At 44.0% G+C, this 27277-nt stretch overlaps 2 protein-coding genes across 2 annotated transcripts in view; one reads left to right on the plus strand and one right to left on the minus strand.

Moving 5' to 3' along the window:
* The window catches only part of Nrde2 (NRDE-2, necessary for RNA interference, domain containing), a 44413-nt gene extending 37606 nt beyond the window's left edge, over positions 1–6807 (plus strand). Inside the window, exons 12-14 of the mRNA XM_076849756.1 lie at positions 551–689; positions 5968–6039; positions 6530–6807. Of these exons, the coding sequence (XP_076705871.1) occupies positions 551–689; positions 5968–6039; positions 6530–6658 (340 nt within the window). The 3' untranslated portion in view covers positions 6659–6807. The remainder of the gene's footprint in view (positions 1–550; positions 690–5967; positions 6040–6529) is intronic.
* A 5486-nt stretch (positions 6808–12293) lies between these two features.
* Positions 12294–25402, minus strand: Psmc1 (proteasome 26S subunit, ATPase 1). The gene is made up of 11 exons (XM_076849758.1): positions 25360–25402; positions 22202–22255; positions 21702–21798; positions 19547–19671; positions 19135–19320; positions 18825–18953; positions 17887–17983; positions 15872–16061; positions 14857–15008; positions 13882–14036; positions 12294–12639 (listed from the first exon to the last, which is right to left on the minus strand). The coding sequence occupies exons 1-11, from the start codon at positions 25360–25362 to the stop codon at positions 12505–12507; spliced, it is 1323 nt and encodes a 440-aa protein (XP_076705873.1). The 5' UTR covers positions 25363–25402; the 3' UTR covers positions 12294–12504.
* Positions 25403–27277: the final 1875 nt, after the last annotated feature.

Raw genomic sequence — 27277 nt, forward strand, 5'->3', positions numbered from 1 at the left:
TGTTTCACATGCTGTCTTTTGACGCAGTGTATTATATCCAAAAGTAAATGATAATCCTGTGAACATATTAGTTTAGGCATCATTGTTTCTTCTGGAATCTCTGCTGTGGTTTCACTGCAACCTTATAAATAAGGCAGAATTTCCATTGAGTAGTGTTTCATTTTGCTTGATTTTTATTTTTTACATTGGGATTTTTCACTGCATGTAAATCTTACCTCATCTACTTTGAATGGAAAGGTCTTTCCTTCCTGGGGAGTAGAGTTTGTATTCTGATTTCAGGGTAGGGTAGCGTCTTTAGAAAAGAGAGAAGCAAAGAATTTGTGACTTCTGGACAGTCTTCATGTGGGGCAGAAACCACAGAACCCTGGCCACTGCCTTCTAGAAATCACATTGTGCCTGTGCTTGGTGCCACCACACACTTGAAGGACAGCACTCCCCTGACACACTGTGACCTAGCTGTTGCTGACCTTTGTTGTCACTAGAGCATCCCTTCCTGCGGGTCACATAGCAGAGAGGACGTGTTTTGGTTACATGAGCCCTTGCCTTGCAGGGTGGGAGGTAGAGAGATCCACGCCACCATCCCAGAGACCGGCTTAACACATCGGATCAGAGCCCTGTTTGAGAACGCAGTGCGGAGTGACCACGGCAGCCAGTGCCCCTTACTGTGGAGGATGTATTTGAATTTTTTGGTAAGAAAATATTTCGACTTTTGTTTTTGTTTGAATAGAATTCTGCTTCTTCCTTTTTAAGTGCAAAAGTGGACATGGCCCAGAGCTGCTGCTGGGAGGGCCTCAAGCCTCCCTGGTGTGGGAACCCTGAGGGAACAGCATCAGGCCTCTCAGGACTTGTGAAGGGGCGGGGATTGCATATTTACTCAGATTATTTGGTAGAACAAAACCAGTAAGTAATGTAGCAGAACTTAATGTTGGTTTCTTTGAGTTGATTTCATTAAGCCAGCAACTTGAAAAATGTTCTAAGAGCTTTCCTTTGAAGGGAACCTAAATTCTTTATATTCTACTCATAAGAATTTCCTGATTCTGTTTTGTTATTAGAAATAAAATTCAGTCTAGAGTGTGGTTTTTAAAGTAGACATTTTCAAGCAGATTGTGTTCACTTAAATGGTGAAGCACCATTTAATTTTGTCAACGTGAGGGTGCAGACGGGAAGGTGCTTCTCTGACTACACAGGCTTAACTCGCTTTGCTTTGGGTCTGGGGCCTGGCCCTGAGCTGGCCTCATCTACTGTTTCCAGGTTGCCTGGTTCTTGAGGACATAGTCTTCTAGACCTTCTGCTTGTTGCTTTAGTTCAAGGCCACTCACATCCAGCTGACCTCTGGTGAATGTTGTACCTTTTAGAAGCCAGAAGTGACCTTTATTCATAGGTTTTATGTATATCCCTGATTATTCCATCAGGACAAATTCTCAAAAATTTCATCAGAGAATTTGAGCATTTGACACAAGACAAAGCTGGGGTGTTTTAAAGAGATGACAGACAGGGTTAGGAGAGGTTTGGCTCTCTGCCGGCAAAAGGTCTCCACTGGACACTCCAGAATTTATCTAGGTGTACCTCCCTGACCTCTGAAAGGGGCCATGTGCTGAAGACCTGAGGGATCAGGAGGATACAGCACCTCATGACAGCTATTCATTGGCATATACAGGAAAGATGGGTCAATCCTAAGGGGATAAAAAATGAAATACTATAAAAGTTTGTACATTTCCTTTGTATTTGTTCTTTATATCCAGAAACTCAAAAGATTTTGTGATTTGTGTGAAATGGAAGCTTAAGGGGTCCTGTGCTATGTGCTTTCGTGGCTGCAAGGGTGCTTCTTGTTTGCCAGAGATGACTAGGTGCAGAAGAATCTGGAGGACTGGAGGACTGGGCTTTTGCCAGAACCCTGCTCTGATTTTTCCAACATTAATACTCTTGTCACTCTTCCGAAACAATGGGAAATCTGTAGGTTTAAGTGGGGTTAGCTTCCAAATTTGCCAGTGTAATTTTTCCAGTCTTTTATAGGTAAAGGTAGGGTAAGAGCAAATTTATAGTATTTTTATTGAGTCTCTGCTGTGAGCTAGGTTTAATTGGGTTGTAGACTAAAAAATACCATTGACTTGGCAAAAAGATCTAGACTCTTACGGAATTTGTTTGCTAAAGTGGTGTTGGAGCTAAGGATTAATTAGAGCAGTGACTTTGCTTCACGGTTCCTGAATTATCTGGGTGGGCGCCTAGCACTTTATCAATTAAACACATGAAGAAACCAGATTAGAGCCCAAATGTAGGCTGCAAGTGCCACGAGAAGAGCCGTGGGCCCTGTGAAGGGTGAGACCTGGGGCTGGGCTGGTGGGTTGCCTCTGCTAGAGCCTTCCCTGGACCTATGTACAGACTGACTTGCTGGCTTCTTTCACTGCAAAAATGATTGAGGGATTGAAAACTTACTTTTGGCTGTGGAGAATATGCAAGGAAAAGGAAGCGGACTAACAGCAGTTCAAACTCTGCACTCAGATTGGGACTTAGCCAGTTAAAGCCTCAGTTTTAGGATCTTCCAGTGCATTGTTCTGCATAGATACTAACATTTCAACCAGACTTTTTTTGTTGTTGTTTTGGCTAAAGTTGCAGTTACTTTGAAGATTTTTTTGGTCATGTTTCTACACAATAAGGAAGGAAATGTAAGTATTGATAAGCTAGTCAGCTGATTCCATGGGGTTGATGAAAGAAGACTTGCTACATGAAAAAGAAACAGTGGCATTTCTAAATGGTTAATCACTAGATTTCTTTTGCCCTCAGTACAGTTCCTTGTGCCGTCCTATTGATAGCGGGCAGAGTTCAGGCCATATTGAGAGGCCACCATTGAGGAGGGCTGGTGGGAGGGAAGAGATTCATTTCAGCTGCCCTCCTGGGGTGAATGAGTAAATTTCTCATAGTGCCAGCATCTCATAAGGGGAGTATTATAGAGAGATGACATTTTATTGGAGGAAAGTGGATATCAGTTTTGTCAAATTGCTTAAAAAAAATTCTGTGAGCTAACAGTTGCTCAGATAAGTTTATAATGAGATGAGAAAAGAGAATCAAGTTTTGCAAAAGTGTGGAGACTTCCACCTTCTCATTTTCTTAGAGGTGTTGCTTCCCCTGTCGAGGTGGAGTGTATCAGAGAGGAAGGCATAGAATGCCAGACTAAGCACCAAACAGCTTTGCAAAATGGGTGAGTGAAGACCACTTGGTAGGTGTGCCGAGGCAGCCTGGTGGTGGCTGCCGCTCCACATGGCCACTGGTGTTCTTCCCGCCTAGGGAGAGGAGAACCGTGGTGCCCATCTCACGGCTGACACGGGAGCTGCTCCAGGGAGGCTGGCCTGCATGTTCCTACGTGTGCGGGACTCGGCTCCGGGGGCTGAGGGTGAAGGAAGGGGGCGCCTCTGTGTGAGCTCTGTCTTGCCCCTCTGAAGACTCATTGGCAGGATCAGGATGTGCACAGAGATGGTAAAGTGTGACCATTTGCCCACTGCATAGGATGCTAGTTGCTGAAACAAATTTTCAAAAGAGTTAATCACAAGGCAGCTGAGTGTGGAGTGGGAGGCCACACATCTCCCTACCTGAGGGTAGGTGTGTTGGATATTTATGGGATAAAGAAGGGGGTGATCTGTGGTGTGGGGAGAATGATTGGAGATGAAGTAATCTGTGTTTCATGCACGTGTAATGAAACTTCATGGCTCTTTATGAGACACATGTACAGAAAACAGAGGTGCATGATCTGAAGGTAGAGATTTTGGCTCTGTGATGGCAAAAGGTCTCCACTGGACACCTGCGCAGGCCCAAATGAAGAGTTGGTGGTTTCAACAAATATAGCCAAGTCCCTGAAAAGTAACCTAGGCAGCTGTTACCATCATGACCCACGTGTCAGAGGTGTCATCTATAGCTCAGCTTGTGAGAGACTAAAAATATATAGCTCAGCTCCGTGACCTCCAGAATTAGTGATTTGTAAAGCCAGGAAAAATCAGGTAACTGAAGTGGGGAAAGGGGCTTCAGAGAGAAGTACAAAGCGTCGGTTCACATATACGAGGCCAGGCCAGCCACGTTTGTTAATTATCAGAGTTAGGATTCCAGTCTTCATGGAGTCTTGGAGACTGAGGTGAGGGTTACCTTCCTAGCAGTGGCTCTCAGTTTCTTGGGAGATGCTTCTGACTGGCAAAAGGTAGATATTTATAATTGGGATCCTCTCTTTTAGTAAATGCCCGGCAGATGGTTGGCCCCGGTGAGCAAGAGCACAGTTTTATCAGCAGCTCTCTTCCTTCATCAGCTCTGTCTTCTTTGGTTCCATGCAGAGACTCAGTTGGTGCTCTTAGGTGCTCCTGGATTGCCTGAGGACACACATTTACCCAGTCATAATACCGTGGGGGTGACAGGAGTGTCACAGAAACTCCAGAAAAGAGTGTATCACCCCCCAGTTATGTTTCATTCCTAAAGGAATCTTACAAGGAGTCTTGGTTGTTAAGATGACATTTAGATGGTGATAGAGGGACCAGGAGAGCTGGTAGTGTCCATGGACTCTTCTCTCACTGGAGGCTGTGCTCTACCCACAGGTGAAGGCATGTCCAAGGCCATGTCTTAGAATACAAAATCATGGGTAGAAAACACCTGGTCACCACTGAGTTCTCACCTGGCATCAAGCTCTCCCACCCCCGATACAGAAAAGGACAGTGTTTTCCTGTGGCCTGTTGATGAAGGAAATGGCACTGAAAAGAGTGTAGTGATTTATTGGGTTCCAGGATTCTGCACTTGGTAGAAGACATAGTAATATAGTTTTTCTTTATTCTTTCAAAAAGGAAGAAAAGGTTCAGTTTAGTCAGGAGTTAGGAGAGGACATTGACGCATACTGACGTGGGAATGAACACACCGGCTGCTTAGTTGTGAATTGAGTGGCCCAGCCTCAGAACTGGAGGCGTTCAGTAGAAAGGACACATGGGAGTCTCCTGAGCCTTGTGGCTAGCTCTTGGAGAGGCTGAGCCTTGCCCAAAGCAGGGTTCTCATAGATGTTGTTACAGTCCAAGCTGTAGACCCTTGTGACCATGGGAGTGAACCTTCAAGATTGAAAAGTGGAGTTCCCGAGCAGCAGTTTGGATCTCTGGATGCTGCAGTCCAGGTTTCCAGGAGCCCAGTCATTAGCTCTTCCTTCTTTGCTGGCTGCAACATGCTGGCTGTGTGGCTAGGGAGAGCGAGTGTCCACTAGAACATGATCCTGAGGGAGCAGGCTGGGTGGACAAGCACAGAGACAGACTTGAGCTCCCTGGGCTCTGCTCACGCCACCAGCAGGTACTGTCCTGGGTAGCTGGCTTCCCAGGAAGGTCAGGAGAGGTCCCCAGCAGTGGCTCCTTCCACACTGGGTTGGGAACACAGTGGTGGCTGACTTGAGATGAAGGGTTTAGATCTAGAGAGAAAGCCGGCTGAGAACCTGCACACACTCAGACTGAAATTTCTGATGGAAAAATTTAATAAGGTAAAATCTGGCAAATGGGGTAAGCTATTGGAGAAATGAGATAGTCTTGAGTATTTCATTTCTCTAAAAGACAGCTTTCATCCAGTGGCACATACTAAAGCAAAGGTTTTTTTTCATTTGCACAACTTATGAAGCTCACCAGCTTCATTCACCAGCTTCATCTTGCGGACGCAGAATGAGGTAGGTGGTTCCCAGTACAGGAGGAGGAACAGGATTGCTAATAAAAGTGCTCAGCATCAGCATGAGGCCATTTGAAGAGGGAAATGTCCACCACATAGCAGGGGCCTAGAGAGCATTTTCTGGTATCTGGGCGCATTCCCGTCAGCCACCGTGATGGTGCCAGGCCATCCACAGAGCCTGCCTACCCAGCTGGGGCCGTATGCCATGTGAGGGCTGTTTTTTTGTTTTTTTTTAATTTCTTTTTTATTAAAGGCTGAGCTCTGCTTCAGTTGATCTTTTTTGTATTTTCGCCCTCCCCTCAGGCTTCCTTAGGAAACAAAGACAGAAGCAAAGGTGTGTTCTACAAAGCACTTCAGAATTGTCCCTGGGCAAAGGTAGGTTTTACACACCATGGTATCTTAAGATTCCTCTAGGCCTGCGCCCAGCCAGTATCGTCTGGACATCTGGGGCTATCAGTACCCCTTCCCCGGGAACATGCAGGGCCTTATCCTAGTGATCTGTTCCCTGTGGAGTCAGAGCCCAGTGGTCCGTTTCCTTGCCCTGCATTGAAATGTGGCTCTTAACACTTGCCCAGAATTCAGCCTAGATGCCAAAAGTGTTGGGCCATGTCCCATCCAGGCCAGGAGACATTCGGAGTCGATAGATAGTAATTCAGGGTCTTTAGCACCTCTGGCCCCGCTGTAAGCGAGGCCTCACTTGGTGTTCACTGGCTTTCACTGCTGTCGAGTCCACTGTCCTTCCTGACCAGTGCCGCCTGAGCTAAGAAAGCCCAAGAGAGAGGGAAAGTGGACTGTGGAGGGCCAGGGTGGGGGGCACGCTTGCTGGAACCCCTCCACTCTCACAGAGGTCTTTCTCTGGCACTAGGTGTTGTACATGGATGCCGTGGAGTACTTCCCTGACGAGCTGCAGGAGGTCCTGGATCTGATGACTGAGAAGGAGCTGCGTGTGCGGCTACCCCTGGAGGAGCTGGAGCTCCTGCTGGAGGAGGACTAGGGTGCAGGCAGGGGAGCTGGGGAGCGCATGCGAGGAGCCTCTGTTTTGGAAGTGCTCTTCTTGGTCCTTTGTGTCGGGGTTGTCAGGCTTTCCCATCTTACAAAGGTTTTGGATGTGTACACGACACAAAGCCATTGCTTTACATATTATATATGTGAATGTGTGCATCTGTGTACAGAGGCGAAAAATCACCGGTGATGACGAAACGTGTGGTTGAGCTGTGTGTGGATTCCTGTTCCTTTTGCTCTTGCTTTGCCCAGACAGCACTGGCCCCGCCCTGGTACACACAGCCCCTGGTGGCATCATTGAGGGTCCTTCCAGATCCCTCTGTGTTGGGACTTTAAAGTCTGGCCCCTTAACATTAGGACGTCTTTCTGAAGCTGGGTGGCAGGAGGGCAGATTTTGTCCTTATCCTCAGCCCAGCACAGTGGAGGGTCGTTTAACCCTTGGTGTTCCTTCCTGGGTCAGGTGTGGGGCAGGTGTCTGCTTATTTCCTGAGCCCCACCGGGTGGCCCCTGCCTCTGCACAGCAGCATCCCCTGGGATCTTGGGAGCAGTGCAGACTCCCAGGCCCACCCCAGCCCTGCGAGTCAGAGTCTGCCCTCCATCAGTGACGAGTGGAAAGCCCTGCCAGCCCTCCACAGAAAGCCTACTGGTGACACCATCCCAGAGAGGGCAGACTGCAGCCAGCACCTTCCCCACCCAGCCCGACTGCAGGGAGCACTGAGGTCCGCTTGGCCTCCATGTGGCAGCTGGCCCTGTTTTTGATTGCTGAGGGCTGTGAATAGAATGAGAGAAATATCCACATTCAGGCTTCTTTCTGCTCTGAAGAGATTGGCAGCACAGTCCTTTTCACCATAAAAATGTGGTGGGAGGCATGTCTCGTCTGTCTTGCCCACAGACCTGCTGCAAAGCAGATAGCTCCTTTCTGGACTCTTTTTTTAATCCTCATCTGTATAATTGCTGAAGATTTTGCATTTCTTTGGCCCCCCCATACAGAAACGCCTGTGTTGTGGGATGTAAATTTGGCCCAAAGCTGATGGACAGGTTGGGAAATAGAAGGGAGTCAGTGTGCTAGCGTGCTTTCCAAGGGCAGTGTCTCAGGATACCCAGTCACTACCGCCTCCTGCCCCTCCCTGCGTGCGTTTCTTCAGCAAAGAGGCACCTAATGGTGCTCCCTCTGGTGTCTTTTCACAGAAACAGGCAGAGCTTAGGGAGTTGAGAGCTCAGCCCTGAACTGGACCCGCTGAGAGCCACTAGAGCGCAGGGCTGAAATGAGGAGCCTCCCGCTCCCAGTTCTTGGCAGCTTATGAAGGAAAGTCTTGGCCACCCTCACCTTCTTGTTGGGAGGGTAACTTGCACACCCTATTGGGGGCATCCAGTTGAAGCCCAGGACCAAGCCACATCTCCCACAACAGTGACTCATGTTTTGATCCTATCTGACTCCTGCACCTGTTCTCATTTGGTTAGAACTTTAGAAACTGGCCTGTGGGTAACTGGTCCCCTCATACCCTAGTGGCATCCTTGTACCTTGGGAGCCTGGAATGAATTGTGCAGATGGGCAGTGAATCCCTGAAATTTGATAAAGGAGCTTCTCACATTGAGTTTTGGCACATTACCCTCTGCATGAGAAGATGCTTTAACACACACACACACACACACACACACACACACGAATTCTCTGCGGGTAGCAGTGTTTTTTAAAGTTTTTTGTACTTGAGACAAAATGGGTACTTTATCACTGAGCTACATCTCCAGCCCCTTTATCGAAGCTTTTATACTGAGGATTGAACCCAGGGACACTTAACCACTGAACCACATCCACAGCCCTTTTTAAAAAATAATTTAGTAGAGAGTATCTCACTTAGGGCCTTGCTAAATTGGTGAGCTTGCCTTTGAACTCATGATCCTCCTGCCTCAGCCTCCCTAACTGCTGGGATTTCAGGTGTGCACCACCGTACCCAGCCCCTTTTATTTTTTGAGACAGGTCTCAGTAGCTGAGGCTGACTTCAGACTTGCAGTCCTCCTGCCTCATTGGGATCACAGGTATACACAACCATGCCTGGCTGGCTGTGGGTAGATGTTTTATAGAAAAATGGATAGTGATATAATTGTGATTTTTTTTTTAAGAGACTTTTGAGATTGCTCAACATAAAAGCATGAAAGATGATTAGGTTGTTCCCAAAACTAACAAACTGACGGGAAAAGAAGGGGTTTGAATTTCTCCAAGTCAGTCAGGCAGTTGCTCTTTTATTTATCAGGAGTGCTAATTAATTCCTCAAGGAGTTCTTATCACTTCAGACCCTAGGGTTCAGCCCTGTCTTGGGTCTGGGATGACACTGGAGCGGAGCAGTGCCCATACTTCTGGCTTGTGGCTTGCTGGACTTGTAGGGATCAGGAAGAGCCAGGAGGTGCCCTCTGTGCTATGTCCAGGTAAGAGAAGCCTCTCTGTTAGCTGCTGCTCATAATACTACATATTCCTTCATTATTTTGCATTTAAAAAAGTAAAGACAGGATAGTTCCTCTGCTTGCTATAAGGGAGTGATCGGAGAGTTCACCCTAAAATACTTCTTCTGAGGAAGGGCTTTAAGGGACTAGTGACTTCCACAGGCAGCGGAGCTGACTGCCCTGTTCACCAGGTGAGAAACCAGAGAAGAAACTCATCTGAAGAAATTATTAGTCACTTTGTTCCTGTGGCTTACACTGTGGACCATCGGTGGAAATGATAATTTTAGCATTGGTTTGGTCAGCAAACTAAGTGGAGAGGCAGCTGGATTGGGGTGGAGGTGGGGTACAGTTCAGGCTGTGACCGCACTGTGCCTCAGCTCCCTCTACTCAGACACCGTAGGCACTGGCATTTGCTTTGGCTACTTTTCTTTGAGAGAAGGGAGACATCTCTGTGGATAGAGCAATTGGAGGTCACTGAGGAGGAGAAGGAAATACTGATGTGCATGTGTTTTATTCTTTTAAAGTCTGAAACTTAATATTTTACAGAGGAGTGAGTGTAGTCATTCCTTAGTATCCATGGAGGATTGGCTCCAGGACCCCATGAGGATTCTGAAATCCAGAATGTACTTAAATCCTTTATGTAGAACTGGTATAACTTTGCATATGACCTATGCATATCTTCCTTGTAACACCTAATGTAATTCAAATGTTACGTACACAGTTGTTTTACTGTATTGTTTGGGAGTAATGACTAGAAAAAGGTCTAAACAGGTTCAGTACACAATTTTTCCTGAATATTTTTGATCCGGGATTGACTCCATGGATATGGAACCCTTGGATGTGGAGGGCTGACTGTACACGGAACTTTTTTATCCTGACCCACTTGAGGGTAAGTTGCAATAGTTTTTGCACATTACCATGCAAGTATCAAATGGGAAATCAGCATGAATATAGTTCCCTGTAAGATCTTAAGGTCAAAGTTAGGCCTCAAGGATTGTCCCAATGTCTTCTGTAGGAAAAGGATCCTATACACTTGGTTATCATGTATATCTCTTTGGTTCATTCGGTCTAGAAGCTTTATCTTGTTTTTTTTTGTAGTTTGGACACTTTTGAAGTGTCCAGAATTTATAGACTGTTCAATTTGTAGGTCTAGGTATGTCCTCCTGAATGGATTCAAAGTATCTTTGGCAGGAGTGTCACAGTAGTGACACCTCTGGGCTAGCACATACTTTCAAGATGCCCATTGTTGATGTTTTGATAACCAGGTTAAGGTGGTGTCTGCTGGGATTCTCCAACTGAAGCTGCTTTTTCCCTAGTTAAAGAGCATTGGGGAGGTATTCTGAAAATTGCAAATGTCCTATTATCAAGTTTTCAATTCACGGATGTTAGTATGAGCTCAGTTCCTATTTTAGTAAAAGGCAAAAGATTTATACGATCTGAAGAGAAACCAGAGTATTCAGTTCCTATTTTAAAGGACTGTATTCCATTGACGTTAATTATTTTGACCAGTGGCAGCATCTTCAGACTGGCAGTGTATTCTGTATATTTCTTGCTTTCTGCCCAGCTCTGGAATCACTCTAGTTCCTTTTAGGGAGAGAATGGTATTTACTTTTTGTGGTACTGGAGATCCAGCCCTGGACATCATTCTTGCTCAACAAGTGCTCAGCCGTCTAACACCCCAATCCACAAATGGTATTTAGAAGCAAAGATGTAGGTCTAGATATGTCCATTGTAATTGGAGTGTCACCATTCCTAGCGGCTGTCAGTGGATTGAGTTCATTCTACTTTCCTTCTTTCCTTACCTGTCACTTCTCAGATAGTAAGGATAGCAGGAGCCAGGTTTCTCACTATGTAACTACATGTAACCAACCTTTTCTATTTCTGCCACTATCCAGTCCTGCATGGATGCCCTCCTCACTTACAAGGGCTCTAATACTCGTTAGGCTGTTTTCACGTGGATGCTTCTTAACCTGCCCATGCCAAGTCCCTATACTGTGCTGCTGCTCCATGTGGACAAGGATCCTTCTCAGGCTGCCTGATTGGGAACCCCACTTCCTCACACATACATTGTCTTCCTCCTCTTGCACTGGGCCTCTTTGTTTGGATATCCTCCATGGTAGGCAGAATGGTCCCCAAAGATGCCCACACCTAAGCTCTGGAACATGTGAGTATTGTGTGGCAAAAGGAACTTTTAAACAAATTGTCTTTTTTAAAATGGGGAGGTTATCCTGGATTATCTGGGTAGGTCCATGTAATCACAATGGCATTAGTGTGAAAAAGATAGGCAGGCAGAAAGATGGGAAAAATTCAGAACTCAAAAGGGACTTGGCTTGCTGTTGCTGGCTGAGATGAGTTGGGGGAACAGGGGTGCATGGGCATGAGTCAAGGAATAAGTGTGGCCTTCACAATCTGGGAAAGGTCCTCACATCTGAGGTAACTCCTAAAATTCCAAGAAATAATTCTGCCAGTGACTCCCAGGTTAAGAAACTGAATTCTCCCCTAGGGCCTCCATAAAGGAATGAAGTCTGCTAACACCATGAGCCGCAGAAGACCAGTGCTGGACTTAGGTGTTTTTTTTTTTTTGTGATACTGTGGATTTAACCCATGGGTGCGCTACCATTGAACTACACTCCCAGCCCTTTTAAATTGTGAAGCAGAGTTCTACTCAATTGCTAAGGCTGGCCTTGGAACATTTATTTAAATCCTGCTGCCTCAGCCTCCAGAGTAGCTGGGATTATAGGTGAATACTACCACTCCCGGCAAGAGACAAATTTATATGAAATCTGTGGTAACTTGTTATGGTGCTAACAAAACTAATAATCTCACTCAGGCTGCCCTGCCAAGTGGATGTGCCACTTGACCTACCCCACCCAGTGACTTTAGAATTGGTTTTGTTCAGAAAAGGAAGTAAAGGAAATAGCTGGAAGAAGGGAAGGGGGAACGTCTGGCATGCATTTGAATACTCTTGAAGGTGAGGTTTCTGAACCAAAGAACAAGGCAAGACCAATAGCCAGATTCTTTAGTCCTAACCTGAAGTTTCTTTTAGGAACCCTCAGTCTCTTGGGAACTTCAGTATTTACTTTCCCACAGAGTTGCAAGAACCTATGTGGTCCACAGGTGGAAGCTTCTCTCTCTCTCTCTAAAGGCAATAGCCACATTAATTCAGTCTTATAAACAACAAAGATCACTGTCTGTGAAAGAGCACACTTTATTCGGAAGCAGAGAGCAGCACAGTGACCAAGAGAAGGTGCCCAGTGGGCATCCTATACGTCGTACTCCAGAAGATACACAGGATGTTTTGCTAATAAAAATCAACAGGAACATGGATTCTTCTGGGCAACTTCCCCAAACTCAACCCTCTCAGGGGTCAAGAAAACTCCTGAAGGCAACTATGGTTCACTAGAGATAGAGGCCCTCAGGGGTGCCTTCTTGTTTTTTATAAAGAACATTTTCTTTAGATTTTTTGAAGTCTTCATTTGTTACTTTCATTCTTCGTTCTCTCAAGGCCATCAGACCAGCTTCTGTACAGATTGCCTGAAAGAAAGCAGTCAGTATGTTCAGAAAGTGAGCTATTTTGAAATAAGGCATAAGATAGATTAAATACAAATTGCTCACTGGGAAAAGATTATTTTAAAAGTTTTAAAAGGATCTGAAATGGCTTAAACTGGGAATACTTTAAGAAAGCAGATTGGTCAGGAGTCCAGGCTGTGTCTAAGTTTTGGTTCTATGTGGCTTGGCAGGTTAATAAAAAAAATAGAGCTACAGAAATTACTAAGGAGAACGTGCCTAGGAAATTACACCTGGAATTTAGAGGCAATTGAGAATAAAGGTCTACTTCATTTACCAAGGGTCAGAACATGTGTTCCAGTCAGATAGTATAAGTTGCACTACAGTGTTGATACTAATATTTTCTCAAAACTTATGTTCTTGCCCAAAGTCAAGCATCAAAAGAGCCCTTGTGACCCTTAGATTAGTTATAGCTATCAGGTTATTTATTTCAAATGGTTTATCTAAAAAGTGAGAGTGCTTGTGCAAAGGAAGAGAAAGCAAGTGGTAAAGTGTTAACCACAAATAAATCCAGGTGGGAATGTAGGTGTTCATGGTACTGTTGTTGCAACTTTTCTGAAGGCTTGGCATTTTTCAAAATAAAAAGCTGGTTTGTATGGTTTTAAAAAGAGAATACAGACTTTACTCCCCAACTAGGCAACTAACCTAGTTTTCCACAACTGATGCCAGCTATCCAGAGGCTCAGTGAGGCACTGGCCTGGAAAGCGCCGTGTATGTCACTCCTCCCTAGCCATGGCACTTACGCTTATAAAGACCCACATCTTCCCACAGAAAGCAAGTTGTGCTCACATTCAGTGCTGCTAGGCCTTGTTTATAAACCCTGTGGGCAACTGAGAAGAAACATCTTAACTCAAATACATTTGTAATAAAGCCCAGAGGTACAATCTGGTGTAACCTATCAGAATGCAGTGGGAAGACGAATCTTGGCGTAGAACACCTGAGCAAGTCACCTGGGCCTTGCAGAGAAGGTGGCAGACTTACGCCAGTAACTCATCATTGTGGCTACAAGGACTTAGGGGTCATTTACTTCATAAAATAATTCACAAAACACCTTCAAATAAAAAGCAAATCTACCATTCGGATGTAATGGTAAAACTAATATAAAGAAAATGTTAAGACCAACACACACCTCTCCCCCTAGGAGCACAATCTTTCCTGACAGAGGAGTGACCTTTCCAGAAATAAGCTGACTCAGCCCAGTTAACTCACCTTGATGTCAGCACCAGAGAGGTCGTCCTTTGCCATAATTAAATCGTCCAGGGTTACGTCATCGGCCAGTGTCATCCGGCTTGTATGAATCTGAAAGATGCGCTTCTTAGTCTTTTCATCAGGCAGGGGGAACTCAATCTTTCTGTCGATGCGACCTGCAGATAGAAAGCTTCCAGTCACACCGCTCCAGACCCAGCTCTGCCCTCAAAAAGAGGCCTCATCCTGTCTCCCCACAGGTGTGGTTTCAGTCAGGGGGGTGTTCTGTGGGAATGACACCTAGATCTTAAAAAGTGAACATTTACTTTAATACTTAGTAAATTTCTATATTTGAATTTACCCCATTTAAAATAAATCCTCTCTGCTTTAGTATCCTCAGAAATAAAAGAAGCAATTCTTGAATGGCACATTTAGTGACAAAGGAGAGACCTATGGGCTAAAATCATTACAAAAGAGGCCGAACAAATCATTTTGGGGCGGGGGGTAACGGAGGATTGAACTCAGGGATACTGCACCCACTGAGCCACATTCCCTAGCCCTATTTTGATTTAAGAGACAGTCTCACTCAGTTGCTTAGCGCTCGCTTTTGCTAAAGCTGGCTTTGAACTTGTGATCCTCCTGCCTCAGCCTCCCAAGCTGCTTGGATTACAGGCATGCTCCACCCTGTGTGGCTCAAATCACTAGTTTTTTCTAGTGCTACCTGAATGTAAATGATAAACCCCAGCTGTCATACAAATTATTTTTTCAAGAAAAAAGCAAGTGTTTGAGGCTAAAAAGGGAATATTAGGGGGAAAAAGATCAAGATGTAAGATTAGAATTCAAAGGGCTAAGATGCAAGAACTTAGAATATGATTTACCAAAGATATACCCCTTCGAAGTTTCACTATGGCATTTGCTATTAGGTGTATCAGTTTATAATCACCCCAAAGCACACTCAAATATATTAATTCTCCAAGATGAAACAAAAGCAAATTTAACCTGGTCTGATAAGTGCTGGATCCAGAGTTTCTATTCGGTTTGTGGCCATGATAACTTTCACGTCTCCTCTTGAATCAAATCCATCCAACTGGTTCAACAATTCCAACATTGTCCGCTGAATCTCTCTTTCACCTCCAGAATTTGAATCGTATCTTTGGAAAAAGAGAAGAAATAAAGACCCAAATCTCCCGCAAAAGGAGAAGGTCAGCAAAGACCTTACCATGACAGAACACCTCTTCTCAATCCAAATATACTCCCTCATTCTTCTAACACAAAAAATTAGCATCCTATGCTATGTTCTGAATGTGTCCCCCCAAATTTATGTGTTGGAAGGTAATTAGTGTCTAAAGAAAAAGCTGGTGGGAACTAGCTTAGGCCTCTTCACTCTGCCATATGAGCACATAGCATTTGTCCTCTTTTGCCTTTCTGCCACATGTTCATGAGGACTAAGCAACAAGTGACTATCTTGGAAGCACAAAGCAGCCCTCACCAGACACCAATGTCATCACCTTGATCTTGGAACTTTTTAGCCTCCAGAACTGTGAGAAAATAAACTTCTGTCTTTGTAATTTACTCATTCTATGGTATTTTGTTACAGCAGCACAAATAGACCCCCGTCAACCAAGCTACAGATCACAAAATTCTTCACAGCAGTTTCTGTGCCTGAAATTGGAGTACTGATTCTGTCTTTCTTTTCCAGTTTGGTGTCTGATCCCACAACCTGACTGTGAACTCAAGGGCTGAGACTACGATATTCATGGCTCTATCCCTCAAATCCTGGTGGTCCTTGCTCAGGGCAAGTGCTCAAGCTGTAGTTCTTCAAGACTGACCAATTTCCAGACATAACCCCGCTCTTGGGTAGTTGCAACCTAGCTTCTAGAGAGCAGAGTCCAAAGCACCACACAGAAGGCCATAGACAATAAGACCTCACCACCCATGCAGAGCCCAATGATCATTCTTAAAGAGCTGTGTGATTTTTACCTTTGATTAAGGCAAAACAGGTGGAGAAGTTTACCTTTTGGTCCCAATGGCATCGATTTCATCAATGAACACAATGGATGGTGCATGTTCTTCAGCAACTCGAAACAATTCCCGCACGAGTTTGGGACCGTCACCTAGGTACTTCTGAATAAGTTCAGAGCCAACCACTCGTAAGAAAGTGGCCGAGGTTTGGTTTGCTACGGCTTTGGCTAACAAGGTTTTACCTATTTTAGATAAAAAGAAAAAGGATAAGAAAAAAACCCTCAAGTCTTATTTTAACTTAGAAATATCACAACCTTAAGTAGTGACATCACCACAGATGGGGGTAACCCAGTGATGAAAGGCACACCACATTAGGAGTCTTGCAGTTCCGTTCTCCTAAGTAGGTAAGAGGAAATTTAGAAAAACCTAACATGTTTTGATTATTTTGAACCATTTTCTTAAAGTCATCAACAATAATATCAGCAAATATCTTACATACTTGGTTAGTTTTAAAGTTTGACCCAAAGTTTCCAATAAAGAATTATAAACTATAATTACCTATAGGAAGAACATCTATACTAGCAATATATATATATATATATTTTTCCCTCTAGGTGAGCTTTCCTTGGGTCCCTTCAAAGCTCCATATAAAACTAACCTGACCCATCCAACCCAGGGTTAGAGAATCAAATAAACTGCAGAGTTATCAGTGATGATACACCATCTGGAATCTTAGGTTTGATCCTAAAGAGATACACCTAAGAGGCTGGGGCTGGAGCTCAGTAGTAGAGTGCTTGCCTAGCATGCATGAGGCACTGGGTTTGATCCTCAGCACCACATAAAAATAAATAAAAAATAAGGGTATTGTGTCTGTCTATAACTTAAAAAAAAAGGGTTTAAATGTTTAAAAATCTTATACCTAAGATTCATGAGCATTGGTCACATGGCTCTATCACCAGCATAGTTATTCTGGGTGGGCTTGATGTCAGCTCAGGCATGTGAGCCCTAACTAGCTTTTGATGGAGCCTACAAATGAGAGCTGAGGAAAGTTTAGGACTTCTCTCAGTCTGGGATGACCTTTGAGGAAAAGGCAGTTCCTCTCACTGATCTCAGGAAGATCTCAAACCATATCTCCAATACTTTTCTATACCATGATATTTCTATTTTGAGTCCAAAACAAAGAATATCCAATTTGAGAATTTTAGATCTGTCAGACGGTAACCCCTTTAGATGGTAAGTGAGGACATGCCTGAGGACTGAGTGCCGCTGCAAGATTCAGAAATAGCTGCAGCACAACTGGCACTCTGAGACCAACAGGGGAACCCAAGGAGGAATCTAGCTGAGGAGTGACACAGAAAACTCCAGAGTGGGAAGGACAGGGAGCTAAACTTTTGAGATATATGACAACGATGTTCCCTTAGGTACAGTGGCAGATGAAAAGGCTTAGGGGCTGGACCAAGAGAATCAATTAAGGATGGCTAAAAGAAAAAGAGGGCCTTTTCAATAGATGGAATCTTACAGTCCAGAAGTAGCCAAGACCAGTTGCTGGGTTGCTTCAATAGCTAGAGGGATCACTGAACAGGTCACCTGCTTCTCTGAGGGGCTCACCAGGCCAGTGCTCTGTAAAAGGTGTGTGGCTGAGCATCAGGTCTCCATTATGGCTTCAGCTATTATCTGTTCAGTGCCCAAAGTCGCTGCCACCCTGGGTTAGTCACCAACCTCTTTGAAACATGAATTACCTGAGCTGAAAGATTAGGGGCTGCAGTAGAGTGGTTGTTTCTGGCTCCAGGATTCTGGGCCCAGGGGCCTACTTTACCTCTGAAGTGGGCAACCCCCAGCACACCCTCAGGAACATGTTCAATCAGATATATACATGTATTTTTATCATGATTCATTCATACTTTCATTGACAAATACGTATACAGTACAAGTGGGTCAGGAAAGTGAATCTGATCTGATACCCTAGAATAGTTGTGGTGTCCTCACTGGATGGTTTAGTAATTACAATAGCAAATGCTGCTACTCAAGATATGAGCTGAGTACCTATAAAGTGTCAAACCAGCATACCTGTGCCAGGTGGACCATAGAGAATGACCCCCTTCGGGGGCTTTATACCCATCTCTTCATAATATTCAGGGTGGGTGAGAGGAAGCTCCACAGATTCCTAAAAAAAAAAAAAAAAAAAAAAAACCTGCTAAAAACTAGTCTTTCGTATTGAAATTATTAGCATTATTTAACATGAGAATATCTTCCTTCCAGCTAAAATAACTGAAAATCTCACTCTTCGAGACAATGTACTTAAGTTGCATTAGCAGCAAGGGCATACTGAAGAGGACATCTGTCCCAGCTAGGCTCCTAGCAGCTAGCTTCTAAGTTATACCCAGTTCCCTTCAAGTTTCTAGTAGAAGTCAGCACTGAGCAAGAGTGACTTAAGAAAGGTAAAATTCACATTTTTCAAATAAACTATAGATAGGACCAAGAAAGATTTCCTGATGGTTGTTCCCACCTAAGGACATTAAATCTATATCCCAATTGTCTGAGAGATAACCAGTGGATATCTGTGATTGATTTCCCTGTGGATTAAAGAGCATGTAGACACCTGGCCCACAGCATCCTAAATGACCATATTCCCCAATCCCCAGGACTACTGCAGGAGCTGGAATTATGTTCTAGACCCCAGCACTCTGTAAGCATGTGCAGGTACACATGCTACCTCCATACAACACTGGAGGTTTCTAGATATCCACAGCCAAAGTCAATGGAAACATGTCTTCACACAATTAAACATTACATGTAATAAGTATTAAGCTGCAGCTGCTGTAGGAACTATCATACTATAAATATTTACTATCTAATTCAGATTAATTAACAAAAACAACTCACAACTGATAAGCCCCAAGACAGTCACTAATCTGATCAATAAAGAAAAACAAATTCCAAAGTACCCTGAATAGGACAAGCAATAAGAAACAGTCTAAAAACCTAGAACTGGTTCCCAGCCATACCTTAATTTCCTGGATTTGGTTGTCCAACCCCCCAATATCTGCATAGGTCTCCTGGGGGGCCTTTTCCACCTTCATCACTGTGACCAAGGGATCTGTGTCATCCATCAGCACTCCTATCACGGCATGCACCTAGCAAGGAACACCAAGCTTTAACACAGAACAGGATATTCCCTCAGTCTGCTGACAACAAAGTATGCCAATTATGGCATCATTCTCCCCTCCCAGGAGTGCTCTGGCATCCACATACTTGGGACAGGTGTGAGGAGGCAGAAAGCACTCCTATGGATTTCCTTAGAGACTAGCAACTCACTTTGTGGTTGAGCAGAACTGAGCAGCCTGGTTCCAACAGATCCTTGTCCACAAATGAAAGGATGCTGACATAGTGTTCTGAGCCCACAGATGTGGACACGATGGCGTGATTGTCATCAATGATCTCTTCCAAAGTTCCTACTGACATTGGGGTCCCCCTCAGATCATCCACCTTTGATCTTTCCTCCTATAGAATATACCAAGAAGGAGAAGCTGATTAGACCTAAGAGGCACCAGGTAGTCCTTATAGGTTCTTAGTTGTTAGAGCAGCTGATGCTTTTCTAAAATACCTAATAAGGCTTCACACAGGCCTGGAGAAGTTTACCTACTGGAATCTAACTTATCTGACAGTTTCAGATTCTAAATAGAATTCAGTTTGTAAAAAAGAAAATTAGAGTAACTTCTCCACTTACCTCTTGCTTTTCTTCTAATGGTTTCATTTGTTCTTGATTTCTAATGAATTCTTCTTCCATGAGAAGATAATCTTTAATTCTTTCTAACTTCAGTAATTTCAAGCGGCACTGAGTGTGAGGTGTCACTGTAATTAAAAAATAAAGTTCTATTTTACTTGGAACTTTGCAATTAAGGAGAAAATATTAGCATTTTAATATATATATATATATTTTTTTGCAGTGTTGTGGATCAAACCCAGGGTCTCATGATTGCTAGTCAAGCATTCTAACACTGTGCTGTATCCCCAGTCCAAGATTTTGTAAAAACAAAAAACAAAAACAAAAACACTCACTTTAGCTGGGGGTGGTGGTGCACACCTATAATCTAAGTGACTAGGAAGCTGAGACAGAAGCATTGCAAGTTCAAGGCCAGCCTCAGCAACTTGAGACCCTGTCTCAAAAAATAAAAAGAACTAGAGATATAGCTCATTGGTAGAGCACTCCTGGGTTCAATCCCTGGTACCAAAAGAGAAGAAAACAACAAAATAAAATAAGCTCATTTCAGTTGGAAAAACTGTGGAGAAGTCAGTTTGCTAACCCCAAGCAAAGCAAGTACTGAGATGAAAATAGAAAAGGGATGCTGGCAGTTATAACCAAACATCTAAAAATGGGAACAAGGTTAGGACCAAACTGCTAGCGCAAAATGACATGTACTGACTGAACAGTGTATATATTTAAAGAAGAAAAAGCAACTGATCCACTAGATAGTTGGTTTATTTTATGCTCATCCATTTTTAGGCTTCTACAATATCAGGGATATTAACCTTTCCATGCTTTGATTCTTTTGACATTGTTTTGAAGTCTCATGCTACAGAGAAATTTTATCACTTACACAGACAAATCTGTCAGCCTTTCATAGTTTCTGGGTTTTCTAGCTTTCTTCAAAAGGCCTCTTCTTCCCTAAGGTTAAATATATCCCTGAATATTTCATTTATTTATTTCCCATGTATATCTATAATCCATCTGGCAAGAGGCAAGTGGCCTAATTTCATTTTCTCTGGACAGAAGATTAAAAAACCTCATCCATTTATATCAAATAACCCATCCTATTGCCTATAAAACTGAAATGTCACCTTTAACATTCATTATATATCCATGTTATCATAGTAGATTAATGGGTGATTTTACTATTTGACTCCCTTTGTTTTTAACTGAGCAAAATTTTTAAAAAAATAGTTTATTTCTTCTAAGTAGGGAAGGACACTTTTAGGTGGACATGGTGGTGGTCTTTAAATTGAAGCCTGAAAAGATGAGAAGCAGACAGCCACGGGAAGGACATTTTAAGCAAAGGGAAGAGTAAGGGCAAAGACCCTGATATACAGAAAAGTTGAAAGACAAAAAGCAGGTAGTGTGACCAGTGAGCAAAGAGGAATGGCAGGGTTGGACATAGAGAGGGAGAGGGTCAGGACACTTGTTATTTAGTAAGCAGGAAGTCACTGAATTTTAAGTTCAGGCATTACATGATCCAAATTTTAATACAGTGACCTTTCATTTCATGAAATGTTTCTGAGTTACTCAAGTTTAAATTGGGTTTTGTAATCTAAAACCATACTGTTATAGTTTGGATCTTTAATGTATCCTGAAAAGCTCCTGTGTTAGGGAATGCAGGGATATTCAGAGGTGATATGATTAGATTATGAGAGCTATAACGTCATTGGTGTATCAACCCTTTTACTGGATTGATAATTTGAATGGATTATTGGTAACTACAGGCAAATAGGGTGAGGTTAAGGAGCTGTCCTCTGCCACAATGCTTAGGCCCAGAGCCATGGAGTCAGTTAACCATAGACCGAAACCACAGAAGCTGTGAATTCAAAATAAACACTCCCTTCTCTAAGCTGTCTTGTCAGGTACTTCGGCCACAGCGACGGAAAGCTGACCAACACACATACTTTTGATAAGCTAAAGGGGCTCGCTATTTAAAGAAATGAATTTTTTTTAAGTGAGATAGACTTATATGATACTCGATTTTAAAATAAAGTATAACTATAACTCAGAGGAATGGTAGAATGGGGTTAGGAGCACAGAGCTACAAGTTTAAAGACACTAAGCCACATGCACAGAGATGGTTTCCCCCAGGAACTGGGAAGACAGGAAGGAGGAACCATGTCATTACCCAGTGGGAGTTTGCTGGCAGCATCTGGTCCCTTTGTTTTCTTCTTCTTTTTCCCCACTCTGGTTGGTACAGGAGGTTCATATTTTTTTTTCTTATCCTTGAGTTTTTAGAAGAGCAAGAAAAAAGGTCATATGGAAATCATAAAACATAAATGTATTCCTGTAGTACCATCAGGTGGTACAATTTCCTTATCTTTTAGGATACTATTTTAAAAACATCCTTAAAAAACAAACAACAACAACAAAAAAACTAGGTTTCACATTCTTGCAATTTTAATAAGTAAAATGTAATTATAATAAGTAAATGTAATATTTTTATAATGCACATTAATGACAATGAGTCAGACTATTCATGCAAAGTATATTTTATCTATAGACCAGGCTAAATAATTATTAGATCATTTTGTTTTTTAAAATTCTTGAATACCCAAAGAACTCAGTTGAGACCTATGCCATTTTCCATAATTTCACATCACAGTACATATCTGGTTTCTTATTTACCTTGTCATCCTTCTTGCCACCTCCAGGACCATGACCACCACTCTGACTTTGACCCTGAAAGGAAAAAAAAAAAAAAAAAAAAAAAAAATCAGACATAGATATAAATTCAGAATACGATCAATTCAAAAGAACATCCTTCTTACTGTCCTGATTCTAAAACACAAACACATCTTCTTATTTTAACATTTTCAAACCCAGGATGTGCCTTGTAGCTAATGTGTGTATTTAGTGTAGTAGAGATTATTTATAACTGACTACATCTTAGAAGCAAGAGTAACTCTATTAAGAAGTAGACAGAACTAAGGAGGCTGGGGTTCTAAGATCATTCCCTCTTGAGCAGAAGGTATAGAGCTTGACATTTTTTAATATAAAATTACCAGAGTGAGGCTACCAAGAGTGTATTTCAAGGAATCGTCTTATGGAAAGTGAATATAACAGACAATCATTTACACTGTATGTACCTTACACTGCGATCCAGAAGAATTTCAACTGCACTTTACTCCTCACCTTAAAACCTGGGGGCCACCAGGCAGGTCTTTCTGTTCAATCTGAAAAGCTGAATCACCTTAAGATATTAAGAACTTAATGTAACTAAAAAGCTTGTGAGATTTCTTATTTTAAAATAGACCCTTCATTTATAGGACAATGCTTAACACAGAGCAATGACTTAGAAATGAATTAACAGTTAACTTACTGATTATAGAGGGGACTGCTTAGTTCCCTCAACTCACTTCCATGTAGGTGACTCTATTCTGCACCACAAGCACAATAAATTTTGTAATTTCTCTGAAGAAAGTAATTAAGGACACAGAGAGAATCTGGGTAACACAATTTGTTTTGCTTAAACAGGCAGTTCAAATTATAAGCCTTTAACATTTATTAAACTTGCTGATGGCTAGGGCAGCTAATGTTGGTGAGATGCTTACTAAGTGCCCAACTCTACTAGATATTTTTTCCTTCAATCTCATTAATTACATATAATCCTCCAAGAAGAGTTCATTATTCCCTCTTTATAGATGAGGAACTGCAATAAGTCTGAGAATAGGGCTGTGGAATTAGATGACTCTGGTCTGAATTCTGGTTCTATTACTATAGGCTCTGTGGCCTTGGGTAAGTCAGGTCACCTCCTTGAGTTTTGGTGTCTTAACTGAAGAGCAGGGGATGATACTAGCTCCTGTTGCAGAAAATGACAGACAACTTACTACATACACAATTTAAAATAAGTTCTCACCAATATGTAGTGAATAAAGAAAATCAAGGTTACAGACAATCATTTACGTTGTATATGTACCTTACGCTATGATCCAGAAGAATTTCAACTGCACTTTATCTACTCCTCACCTTAAAACTTTATGCCTTTCCTAGCAGTGGACCGTGGCCCCCTCCCTCCCAGCTCTGCCTGTCAAGATTTTGTCAGTCTGGCTACAAAATGTGGGCCTTAAAACAGCCCAGATTCTGTTCTGGTTGTTTTTTGTTCTCTCCTATCTCTACTCCTTCATTCTGGTTTTCATCCAAAACCATCATCATCCCCTGCCTCCTTTGCCCCACTTCCCACACTCTGGTACTGGGGAATGAACCCAGGCCTCACTTGGGCAAGCCTTGTACTATAGAGCTACATCCCCAGTATTCAAGCCATCATCTATTTGGATTATAGCCTCTGATATGAGAACCTTGGGTTCAGTTTCTTCTCTCACCAATATAGCTACTGCCTTTAAAAACAAACAGCTAGCCCTTCAATTCTCCTCAAAATCATCCAGCGGTCCCTGGCCTTTATGGTGTAATGCCCAAAATCTTTAGTTTGGCATGCCTGGCCCTTGCCAACCTGTCTATACTTAAACTTTCCAGGTTCATCAGAAAAAATCAGAACATTTTCCTGAATGGGTCCCTCATTCCATCTCTGGGGCATTTTACATGTTTCTCAGTCTCAAATAACAAAAAGTTCACTGAATTTTGAGCCCTTACTATATGCCAAGTAGTATGCTAAACATTCTTGGAATATTATCCCATTTAATTCTTACTAACACCAAGAGATTGGTACTATCATTACCCCCAATTTGCAAATAAGGAAACCAAGGCTTGGAGAGGGTACGTGACTTACATATTGTCATAGAGCCTGCCAGAAACAGCCATGAATCACACCCAGGTCTGCTAGATACTAAAGCACAGCTGTTTCTTACTGCTCCAGAAAAGATAGGGCTGGTGTGTTGTAAGGAATAAGGAGAAACGCTGTAAAACACCCGGCACAGGCTTAGAATTCCACCCAGAGTCCTCACTGCGTGCTTTGGCCTTCTTGCCATCCAAGGTTGAGGCTAAACGCAGTCCCCTCTCAGGTCCTTTGTACTGGCGGTCTTGGCTTCCCTCAACATGGCTACTCCCTCAATTTAGGCCTCTGCTCAAATTTCACCTCCTCGGAGGGTCTTTGGCTGACGCCCTATCAAAAAACAGCCAGCCCTCGCTGTCCTTTCCCTTCCTATAAAACAGAACAAGTGGTGACACCGGCCAGCGCGTCCCCGCAGGTACTCGGTGCGCCTTCGCCTCTGGACCTCGAGCGCCCTGCGGGGGGCCGTCAGTCCCCGGCCGCCCGGGCCCCGGGGTGCGCCGCGCTCGGCCCTTCAGTGGGTCAACGCCGACACGCGGGTCGCCTTTCCTAGCAGTGGACCGCGGCCCCCTCCCTCCCAGTCCGCCTGTCAAAGCGCCGTCCTTCGGCTCCCTCCAAGGCCCACTCCAAACGGCTCCCCGCCCCGCTCACCCCTCGGCGGCTGCAACGAGTCCCTCCCTCCGCCTCCTCCTCCAACCTCTCCCTCCCAACGCTCGGAAAACGCCTGCCCGGTACTGCAAGGAAGCGCCGTCGGCCCAGCCCGGTCGGCGGAGAGGCAACGCTGGCGAGGCGGCCCGCTCTTCTGTCCCCCGCGTGAGGACCCACGGCGCCGGGCAGAGGCAGCAGGCCCCCGGCCAGGCCCACTGGTCAGCCCGGTCCGCGGTGGATCTGCGCGCCGTCTGCCGGAGGCTCCGCGAGCCTCGGCCCGCAGTGGAGAGCAGGCCAACAAGAGGGGAGAGGGAGGACCGAGCTCCTCGGTATTCGCCTCGTTCTCTCGCCTCGGGCCGTTCCTCGGATACTGCCTTACCGCGACCACCGGCTGAAACCCTTAGTCACTCACCATCTTGCCTCGGCTGCTCCGGCTGCTGCTGCCGGAAGTGCATTCACCACTCAGGAAAGGAAGTTGCTGGGAGACTACGGAAGCCGAAGGAGGCCAAACATCCTACGAATAAAGTTGCGCCCAAAGAGCAGGTGTTGGTGGGTTGTGCTATCGAAGTACCTCGCACATATGTTGTGCACCTTGTATATATTTTACCTTAAAAAAAAATAATAAAAAAAGAAAGAAAGAAAAAGTTAGATTTTACTGGGATTTTGTCAATAACTTACGACAGTGACACCGACTGTCAAAGAACTGGGGCAATTGTGAAAATAAAAAAGTATACAAAATAATTGGAACATGATTTGGGCAACAATAGACCTAATGTTTGACGGTGGTCCCATATGATTTTATTGCCTAGTGACATCACAGCTGTCTTAGTTTGTGTAAGTCCACTTATGAGGTATGCACAAAACCACTAATGATGATTTTGCAGAATGTGTCCCTGTGGTTAAGCAACTTAACCTTAACCTTAACCTTACATGGTGTAGAATCTCCAAAACCGAACTTAGCTTCTTCTGCAGGAACTGTTCAACCACACCTGTACTCTGTCCTGGCCAATGTCACCATTCAGAGACCTAAACCAGAAGCTTTTCATTCTCTTTCACCCATCCCAGCCAGCTTAGCAGTCCAGCCTTGTCAACCTCTGTCACATTTCCTCAACCTACTTTTCCTTCCTTCAATGCCTTCTTCAGACCTCTTGATCCTATCTGAATATGAATGCAGCAAAAAATTTCTGAGTACTGGTTTTGCTTCAAGCTCTCCTCCAGGTTCTGGGGATTCTGCACATGCCAACACCCTAATGGATTTTATTAAAAAACAAACAAACAAACAAACAAAAAAACCCAAAAGGCAAAATATACGTGTGCCATGGAGGTGTCCTAGCTGGACACAGTGTTTATTGAACTGATTTGGTGGCCAAAATCATTCAAAAGATGAATCAGGTGTAAACAATGGAGATTGGTTTGGGGAGAGTACTGCTGGGGGCTGGAAGGCCAAAGTCCAGCTGTGAAAGAATATCCCTGAGCCCAGGGAAGTGGACGGGGTAGGGACAGGAGGCTAAGACCCAAGCCAAGTTCCAGCAATGTCACTTTGGCATCAGGAAACTTGTCTCCTCCTGTTGCCTCACCTGCGGGTGGGATTGTGAACAGCCACCTCACAGGCCGAGAATACCCGGAGAGGATGATGCACTTTCCAGGTTCTCAGTGGATTTTCATGAAAGTGGATGGAATGGTGGGTGAGAGGGTGGAGGCCAGAGGTGGACAGAGGCCTCGTGCTGGGGCTAGGGCTCTCCCTGCTCACCTGCCCTTCTCTGATATCAGGGCACATGAGAACCAGTCAGGATGCTGGTCAAAGGACAGCATCCCAGAGATGGTGATTCTGCAGGCCATGGACAGGGCCCTAGGCGTCTGCATTCTAAACGAATATCCCCAGGGATTCTGATTTGGTGGCTTGAGAGCCAGAGCTCCAGGGCAGAACTCTCTAAAGTAGGATATACACACCCTGGAGGTCCAAGGACCCATTAGGGTATTGAAGGAATCCATCAGAATGTCTTTTCAAGGAATACTAATTTTTGATCACGAGGGGAGGGAGAAATAAGGGGAGGTTGGTCAGTGGGGGAGTAGGTTAAGTTACAGTTGAATAGGAGAAAGAAGTTCTGGGGTGCTATTACACCATAGGATGACCAAGAATAACAATTACATTCTGTAGTCAGACGCGGTGGTGCACATCTATAATCATAGCTACTTGGGAGGCTGAGGCAGGAGGATCATAAGTTCAAGGCCAATTTAGTAAGGGCAACTTAGTGAGACCCTTTCTCAAAATTAAAAATGAAAAGGACTGGGGATGTAGCTCAGTGGTAGTGAAGTGGCACCCCCTTTCT

The sequence above is a fragment of the Callospermophilus lateralis genome, chromosome 3 (assembly GCF_048772815.1).
Source record: "Callospermophilus lateralis isolate mCalLat2 chromosome 3, mCalLat2.hap1, whole genome shotgun sequence".
Classification (NCBI taxonomy): Eukaryota; Metazoa; Chordata; class Mammalia; order Rodentia; family Sciuridae; genus Callospermophilus; species Callospermophilus lateralis.